Source organism: Rhagoletis zephyria, unplaced genomic scaffold, assembly GCF_001687245.7.
Source record: "Rhagoletis zephyria isolate East Lansing unplaced genomic scaffold, Rhagoletis_zephyria_1.1 Rzeph_scaffold_08803, whole genome shotgun sequence".
Classification (NCBI taxonomy): Eukaryota; Metazoa; Arthropoda; class Insecta; order Diptera; family Tephritidae; genus Rhagoletis; species Rhagoletis zephyria.
Window position 1 is genome coordinate 6,699 of NW_016165883.1, and position 8,986 is coordinate 15,684.

An 8,986-nucleotide genomic window follows, 5' to 3' on the forward strand; every position below is an offset into this window, starting at 1 on the left:
GTCAATGAAATTTCATGTGCGCCGTTGTACATACAATACCCATATATGTATGTACATATATACAGTTTCAGTGGCCGCCATAATCAAAATATTCTCAAACGTTTTCATTCATATCTCTATGTTTCCTATATCTTGTGTATAAGTTAACTAATTTCGACTTTTCAAACATATGGAATCCTCTTCAAAAGTATATTCAAACTAAACCCTTTTTAAATCTCTTTGGACCGACATTGTTCTACATATTTCAATCACCTGATGAATTAAATGAACATGGGGCAACACTCTTATATATGTATATGTAGTTTAGAGATAAAACCTTTTCAAAACAATTTCGATTGATCTGATGGCATTAACAAAAAATGCATTCGCGAATTATATATATAGATAAAAGTAATAATATGTATTAGTAGTAAGTGTAGTAGTAGTTGTAGCAATAATAATAGTAATAATAATATTAATAACAATAATAAACACCAAGAAACAGTATATAATATTTTCCTTCCTTTTTGTATACAGCTAGATAGTACTGACTATCACAAGCAACGTGGGGGTGTACTTGTAAAATGTCGCTTTTGCACGACTAAACTACAAGGATCATTTCAAGTGACTTCGAATTTCGTACGCCATTTACGGATAAAGCAGCCTCAACAATTAGCAGAATATAAGCAATTTAAGTCTTACAGTCCAAGAAAAAGACAATATAGCGATACCATATTTCAAAACCTTACAGTAAAAGTTATCGCGAATAACATGCTTCCAATATCTATTGTGAAAGATAACACCTTTAGACAGTTTGTTACATTTTTGAGCAAAATTAATGACTAGGACAACGGCTACAAAACGAATTGATGATTGTTATAAATCAATGATAGTAAAAATTAAAAGTGAGCTGAAAAATCAATCGTATTTTTGTACTACCGCCGACGTTTGGTCTACCACTAATTTTAGAAACTATTATAAACAATTTGAATATTGATGAAGTAATTTGCCATTATATTCATACCTTCTGTATAATTTCAAAATATTGTCCAAACAACTCTTCCTGTGCATATACTTCTTTTGTCGTACTACCGTTATTGGAAGAGGTAGTTTGTGCAAGCTCTTGAGTGGACGCCTCGGAGTTATCCTGCACTGATTCCTCCACAATTACTTCCTCCCAAGTTGTGGTTTGGCAAGCTGATAGTTCCTCTTCAAAAAATGTAATTCATTCCCACCTCAAAACATTGGTACGTAGTATTTTCCGGCTCGTTTATTTCATCGCTTAAAGGCATTTTTCTTCTGAGACTACGTTTATACGCACAGAATAATCGACTTAATTGAAAGCGCATTGACACCGTACACATTTCGCTCTAGTGTTTATACTTACGGCTTTATATCGGCATCAAAGTAACCGTCTTCAAAAGCAAACAAAATTAGCTGTTTTCATTTGACATTTTATAAGTTAACATAATGGAAAGTGATAAAAATCTAGTTTTATTCGGCATTATAAAATCGTGGCAAAGAAAAAGAACGATTATTATTAATCAGCTTTTAAATACTGATGCGATTATTTGGAATTTGAGCGGAACAGCTGATCTCCAATTCGCTTTGAGTGAGAGCGGTGTTTATACACTCTTTCTAACTGTCTGGAGAAATAAACTACCGATTTGAAATGGAGTGTGAGCCAAAACACTTCGCTCTTTCAAAGCGAATTGAAATTCAGTTTATACATATGTTTTGAATCGCGGCGAAATGAATTAAAGCGACTTATGCATGCGTATAAACGTAGTATGAGACGCAAAATTTGAGTGTTAACTTTTATTTTTTGTGACAGATGTAAGAAAAATGTCAGTATTAAATTTTTTGATTTTATATGATGTATGTATGTTTGTATGTATTTATGTAAAATTTTTATGTAAATTTATACAAAAAACCATTTAAGTACTAGGTCACTTCAACAGCTTTATTCTGCATAGCAAGGCGAATCTATACAAGGCGGTGTTACTGTCGATTTCCGCCGCGGTCCTTCTGAAATGCGATTCCATTACAAAAGAGAAAACCATTTTGAAATATGAGTGTTTTTATTCTTTACAAAATACCTCACAGACGCAGTTTTGCATTATCTTGATACGCGGTTTTGTACTTTAATCGACGATATGAACATACATATGTGTGTATAGCTCAGTGATTAGTGCTTCTGACTTTGCACATCGTTGTTGAATTATTTTTAAAAGGTAAATGTAATACAACTGTTTTATATATAATCCCAAATTTATGATATAAAATCCCCTCTACCAAAAAACTTAAATTGGGTAATACCGCTTCGAATTTTTACAATAGAGCAATTGTCAAAAATCTGCCTTTTTTATCAAAAAGTTGTTTACCAGGGTGTCTTTGAACTAATGATTGGTACTTGGCGTTTTCAATACTCATTCAGTGTTAAACCTTTTTTTGATTGGGCATTGGTTTTCTCAATCTTGCTATGAATATGTTGATGTGTGAATTCATAACTGCTGTGAGTGAATGGAAAATTAAAAAAATTATAAACCTCAATCTTAAGCGAAGAATAATTAATGAAAACTGGATAGAAAAAAATTGTTGACTTAAAATTGAAAATTATTTCACACTTACACCGCTCTGCAATACTGTCCTTACTTGTTTTATTTATTCTTATTCTAGTGGTTTGAAATCTTATTATGACTAAAAACTAATTCGAGATCAGATCTACGTTTATTTGTACATACGAAAATTTAGGGCTATCATAATGACAAAAACGAATGTCGCTGCTTTTGGTGTCGCCATTACCTTCCTTGCCTTATTACAAACTAAATAATTTACGTAAATGAGAAATTGCGCTTCATCGGGCCACTGACAGGCAGGATCGGTGCAGGACAATTCATTGCTACCGACGAATTGCTGAGCTTGTACGGACACATACAGTGGTGGGCAATCGGTGATGTATGTGTAGCCAATGCAGAGTTCACTTAAGTCCAAAGCATAGCCATTAGTGGCAGCAGTTTGACCACATCCCTGTTCCGGCTGATCCCCGCCGTCTTGGCGGTACGGCAAGGCATTTGTGCGGGAGCTGCAGACAATGAAAGATATTGGGCTTAACGGCCGTATCCGCAGGTAACGCATGCTGGTCGAACCGAAGAAGTAGTTTGGCATTATGCGATAGAAATTGATGTCGCCTGTGCGTACATATTGTACCATTTCGTTGGGTCCTGTGGAGCTGGCGTACATATCGGCGCCACAACGCGGATTCACGAGGCGACGTGGAACTTCAAAAAGACTATATTAGTTGGTAGAACAAACATTTGGCAATCCACTTACTTTCACGTATGCGCCTTATTACGGGCTTTCCAGCCGCCCACACATCGTATTCCTCTCCGAGTGGAAAAAGATCTTGGTGTGGATTGCGTACAAGATCCTTGAAGCGTATGAGCCCACCACCGCCGTAGTAGAGAAAATGTAAGTCCGGCACTGTGTAGTTGAGCCGCTCAAGAAAATGAAGAGCATATCGCATATCCCAATCGGGTACAAAGGCTACGGGGCTGGGTACAAGTAAAGCGATCAGCGATCGGCCACCCAATGAGGAGGCGTTGCGATCAGCATTCATAATATTTTGCGTCATATCTACGGCAGAGTTGAGGATTTGTGGTAGACTGAAGCCGGGCTTGTCTGCGAATGGGATTAGAGTTAGGGCCAATTTCACAATGCGTAGTTAACTCAGAATCGGGAGTTAACTACAGATTTTTGTACTGAAAATCTCTAGTTAACTGTCGATTCTGAGTTAACTACGCACTGTGAAATTGGCCTTTAGTGTTTGCCACTTAAAACTATTGGCGTATTTTGGAGGAGAAACTCCGTCAAACACTATTATATTGTGTAGTACTAATCTATTATTTTTATTATGTCTTGGAAAATGTACTTACACCACGAGTGTGTTGTGATATTCCATTTCTCAAAAACTTCCATCAAATAGTGTGTGGTGTTGACCATTATGGTGCCATCCGCGGCGGACAATAAGGTTACAGCGCTGGCATATGGATTTATATTGAGTCGTTGGAGTACGAAGCTATAGGGAAGGGGAAGAAAAAAAAATAAGCGTATAGTTGTACGTTGGGTGCCGAGGGCAATTTCTGAAATCTATCACTTAGTTTAAATGTATATGCATTAGGGTGGTCCAAAAATGCATGTGAAAAGATAAAGTCGGAATTTGAGAGATCTCACCACCTAGAATTGCTCTATAACAAAAAAAAAAATATAAATCTATTTTTTATTTTGAAAACAAAATATATTTGGAGGTCGTTCAAAGCGCCCAAAGTTTTCCATACCCAATTGTTTTTTAGCCATACCCAATTGTTTATTTTGCCATTTTATTAAAAATTATTATTTTATATGGGGAGAAAACCATTTTTCACGGAAATAGTATAGAGTTCTTGAAAGTCTGTATTTTTTGATCAGAAAACTCTATTTCTCTTCAGGAGACTTCTAATAATAATACCCACTTGTTTATTTTACCATTTTATTAAAAACGGTTAAAAAACAATTGGGTATTATAACTGAACGTCTCCCGAAGAGAAACAAAGTTTCTCGTTAACAAAATATTGATTTTCAACCATTCTATACCATTCCTACGAAAAATGGGGTTTTTCATACAAATATATGTATATAAAAAAACGGGTATAATTTTTTCGGTATAGAACAATCCTATGGGGTGAGAGCAATCAAATTCCGTCTTTACTTTTATTGGACCACCCTAATGTACATAACATACGTATGTATGTATCCCTATAATAGTGAAGTGGCAGAACCGTGAAGAAAGCCGCTCTTGCAAAAGCACAGTTGGCAGATACACATTTCGCTATCTTATTAAAGAAAGGGCCTAACTAATTTTCTTTCAAAATCCAGTTTTGAACGAAAGCCGGTAGATTAGTCAGTATAATCAAATTAGAGCCTGAAAATTACTGGAAAAACACAAAATTACTTAGTTACAGTCGACAATAAAATACAGTATTTGAAAGAAATTTTGAGTTAACGAACATGATTAAGTTTTTTATCACTTTGTATAGAAACAAAACGGTTAGATGGGGCCTTTCTATATTAAGGTTACGATATGTATAATCATAGTACTAATGAATATGTTTTATATTTTATCGAAAGAAATTTCATACTTAATATAATCCATGACAAAGTAGTACGGCCACGTGGTGTCCAGAAAAACAAATATGTTTGTCATAATTGTAGTCATATTGTGTATACCCTGAGGTTCGTCATCTTCGTTGCACGTAGTGTACATCCAAGCTGTAAATTAAAAACCCTTAAATAGATTTTCAAAGAGTACAAAATAATATTCCAAAGCATGGATGTATGTAAAGATTCTCTTACAAAATTATGGACTTCATTTCACAACTCATTAGTTGCTAGGATCGGTTGTTCAATGTCTGGTTTTCACTACGTCCGAGTTTAACATCATCAGCCGTTCTATGTAGCCGGAGTTTCTAGCTCAGATTTGTGTTAACCGGACATTGAAAAAAAAACTGCCCTTAATAGGTTGAAGAACTTAATTTTATGACGGTAAGTAGTTTGTTGCTATCGTTGCAGCGTAAAGCAGTTCTTTAAGGATTTTAGGCAAATGTTGATGGAGTGGAAATTTTGATCGTAGGTGTATCTCATGGTCCCATTGTTAATTTGGAAAGTATTAGGGATGGGTAGTGGGGGTTGAAATTCGATTTTTTCCGATTCTCGAATTTTCAACATTAAAAATTTTTTTTTTTACTGAAAATTTGAAAGTTTGCTTGGGAGAAGGACAACTCGAATCGAAAAAGAAGTTCAACTGCACTTACGTGATGATGTCAAAAATTTTGACATAATGAAAACCAAACATTAGACGCATTTTTAAGATTATAAAGCATCTGAAATCTTATTTATTTTTTATGACCTTATTTGTATTATAACTGGGATGTGCAACTATTTATTTGAGTCAATAAATACAGCTCACTGTGAGTTAATACTTATAGCCAGTTTCTTTTTTTTACTTAAATTTAATATGGAAACTGCCCCACAAAATAGTTTTTCACTTAAATGACTTTCGTGAAACCGTCAGTTAGACATTTATCGAAGTTACGATTGTTCCATTTTCTTGTATATTTTTAATTTATTCGATACATCGAAAATATCGATGAATCAGATCGAACAAACATCGACAATTTTTTTTTTTTACTTGCATCTCTAAGGCACGACACAACAAGAGAGTGAAAAGAGTCGATTTTTGAGCGGGTTATAGCCATTTTGTTTCGCTGGAAAACGGACAAAAAGTAAACAAATCAAAGAAAACAACGAAAAACAAAATTATTGTCAGCCACTGTAAACGCACAATTTAAGTAAAATTATTCATTAAAACGCTTTAGAATGTTATGTTGAAGTAACTCTTCTTTAGTTAAATAAAAGTGTATGTAAACAAACGCACAGCTGACGAGCCCGCTTTCGCAAACTTTTTTCTCAAAACTAATTACAAATACAACGTCGCGTTCTTGCGTGCCTTGTATTTTTGGTTCATGCGTGCCAAATTTAGTCAGAAAGAAGAATTGCTTTCTTGCAAATAAAGACGAAATTCGATTTTTTTCTTGTATTTTTAGTTCATGGGTGCCAAATTTAGTCAGAAAGAAGAATTGCTTTCTTGCAAATAAAGACGAAATTCCATTTTTTCTATAAAAATTCGATTTTATCCGAATTTCAGCATACCAAGTTAGATTTCAAAAATTCGCCATTTTGAAGATAAAATTCGATTAGAATTCGAATCTCGAATTTACCCATCCCTAGAAAGTATGTATCAGTGAAATCGAGCGCTGAAAGCTTTTGGACCGTTTCGGAGAACCTTAAGTAAGACCTGAAGTCTGAGGCCAGCTATGATATTCTGAATATAGATACATAGCTTTGGCCAAACCGATCGTTACGCAGAATAGCTGTGACGTCGAACCATGGTCAAAATAACGGTTTGTATGTTAAACGGAGTGGTTGTATACTGTACACTGTAGAGGCATTATGGGCGCCATAAGTACAACGTGAGCATCGGATCTTGTTGTTTTGTTGGATTTGTTATCTCTGGATTTAGCGACGACTGCATTCTTTTGCATTGTGGCATGACTATCAGAGTTACGGATACAGCGAGTTGTTTAGACGGTAGTCTCAGCAGAACCCTTTCTTTTTGGCACCCAATAAAAAACTGACACCTGGATTCCTTTTTGGGCGAAAGTACGTCGCTAGCTTTCCTACAAGTGAATACTGCGGGGCTCGGTAAAAATGTTCAGTACCGATGACTCCAAGACAAAAACTGGAACTGTAGCTGGATGTCCTCTGAAAGGTAACTTCATATGATGTAATGTAATGTGGACGAATTTTCCGTCATCCCTTGTCAAATTTGGTTTGGAGACAAACCGCTTTCGGCGTTGTGCCATCTTCAGTGCCATTTTTCGTCGGAGAACGAAACATCACACTCCTACCCGGTCGGAAACACCAACAACGAAAATGAGTAACTTCATATGCCTTACTGTTTTCGGTATACTATCACAGTCTGCAGTGGCAGGAAAGCCGCTGTAAAAGCTTTGGAAGCCGTTTCAAAGTGGTGCCGGTAGACTGTGCTGTTCAAGGCAACGCAATGATAGATAAATTGGCGCAAACTGCGGTTATTTGGAAGATCCAATGTCGACGGAAGCTAATTTTAGGACCAAATATAGCGTGAACAGTCAGATATATAAATGATCTCATTAATACAGCTCATCGGAACCGTTGGTGCAGTACTTACACCCGCAAAGCAACCAAGTGTTTCATGACAGGCCTGACAGGGTGGAAGTCAAATGTCTCCTAAAATCAAGGAGGACTGAGATTCGATCCCTGATAGGTCTGGGTCACAATCCATGGGACGGCATATATGTGCATACACTGAGAAAAGAGTTTAATTAAAAATAATATAATAGATTGGCGCTTACACATAAGTAAGTGTGTGGCCGAGCTTCTCCTCCAATTTGTGGCGCGTGCCTTGATGTTGGCACACAAAGCGGAGAGTTTAATTACGTAACCTAAATATGTATACCCAATAATTGCTTTTGCGTACTCGTTCACGCACGATTGGGAACGTTACTGACTCATTTTCCATATGCAGTAACCAACTCGTGAGTAGCATTAAGCCACAGCAGAAAAAAAGGGAGCTTTGGTTTGGGAATTCCGACTTAATCAGTTTAAGGACCATGACCGACTGCCTAATAAAGCGTACTCTTTAAAAATTAACCCAGAATCTAGTTGTGCCATTGGGTCGGGACTTGCCACGTTAAAAAAATTGTAATGAAAAGCAATAGATACGTTTTGCTTTTAACAAACTCCGCCAATTGCTGCTCTTCTACAATTCAACGGTATCTATTCATTAAAAAAAAAAGCATTGCAATTTTGTGGTTATGCTAGAGGGAACTTTTACTAATCAGCGTTAGAACGAAGATTTTTGTTCTGAAAGTGGAATAAGTCACTCAAAAAAATCTAGTTAATCATAACATTCATTACACCGAGAATTTTACACATAAAATATATTCACAAAACTAGGAGCCGAATATAGTAAAACCGCGTTTTTAGTTTTTCGCTCTGACATCAGCATTTTTTTAAAAGGACTTTAAATTTTCAAATGTATGATTGATTCAAAAAATTATTTAAAAAATTTAGTGCAATGTGGAATTGAAAAATATAAAATTTTGCTCTCTTTAGATTTTAACGTTGAGTATCCTTACAATCTTGCAGTATTAAATTTTTGAAAAAAAATTTTGGTTGAAGGATTAATATAGTATGTATATACGACTATATCTCCGAATTTCATCCTTCTACATTAAAAGCTTAAAATAATAAAAATTATTAAAAGGACATTTTCAATGCCAATTCATCCTTATGAACCAGAAAAAAAATAAATAATTTTGAATTCTAAAGATTTTTTTCTTTTATTTGATTATATACTATAAGTTAT

General features: G+C 35.4%; 1 protein-coding gene across 1 annotated transcript; it reads right to left on the minus strand.

Annotated features, from left to right (window-relative positions):
* Nucleotides 1-897: 897 nt before the first annotated feature.
* LOC108375355 (uncharacterized) lies at nucleotides 898-5,853 on the minus strand. The gene is made up of 7 exons (XM_017631465.1): nucleotides 5,829-5,853; nucleotides 5,157-5,286; nucleotides 3,915-4,057; nucleotides 3,313-3,660; nucleotides 2,818-3,260; nucleotides 1,004-1,186; nucleotides 898-951 (listed from the first exon to the last, which is right to left on the minus strand). The coding sequence occupies exons 1-7, from the start codon at nucleotides 5,851-5,853 to the stop codon at nucleotides 898-900; spliced, it is 1,326 nt and encodes a 441-aa protein (XP_017486954.1).
* Between the last annotated feature and the right edge of the window lie 3,133 nt (nucleotides 5,854-8,986).

Excerpts from the sequence above, each read along its gene's own strand:
- LOC108375355 (XM_017631465.1), bottom strand. The coding sequence starts at position 5,853 with ATGTCAAAATTTTTGACATCATCAC. Across the intron at positions 5,287-5,828 it reads AAAATTTTTGACATCATCAC|CTTGGATGTACACTACGTGC; the intron begins GTAAGTGCAGTT and ends TTTAATTTACAG. Across the intron at positions 1,187-2,817 it reads AAGCGCAATTTCTCATTTAC|GAACTATCAGCTTGCCAAAC; the intron begins GTAAATTATTTA and ends TTTTTTGAAGAG.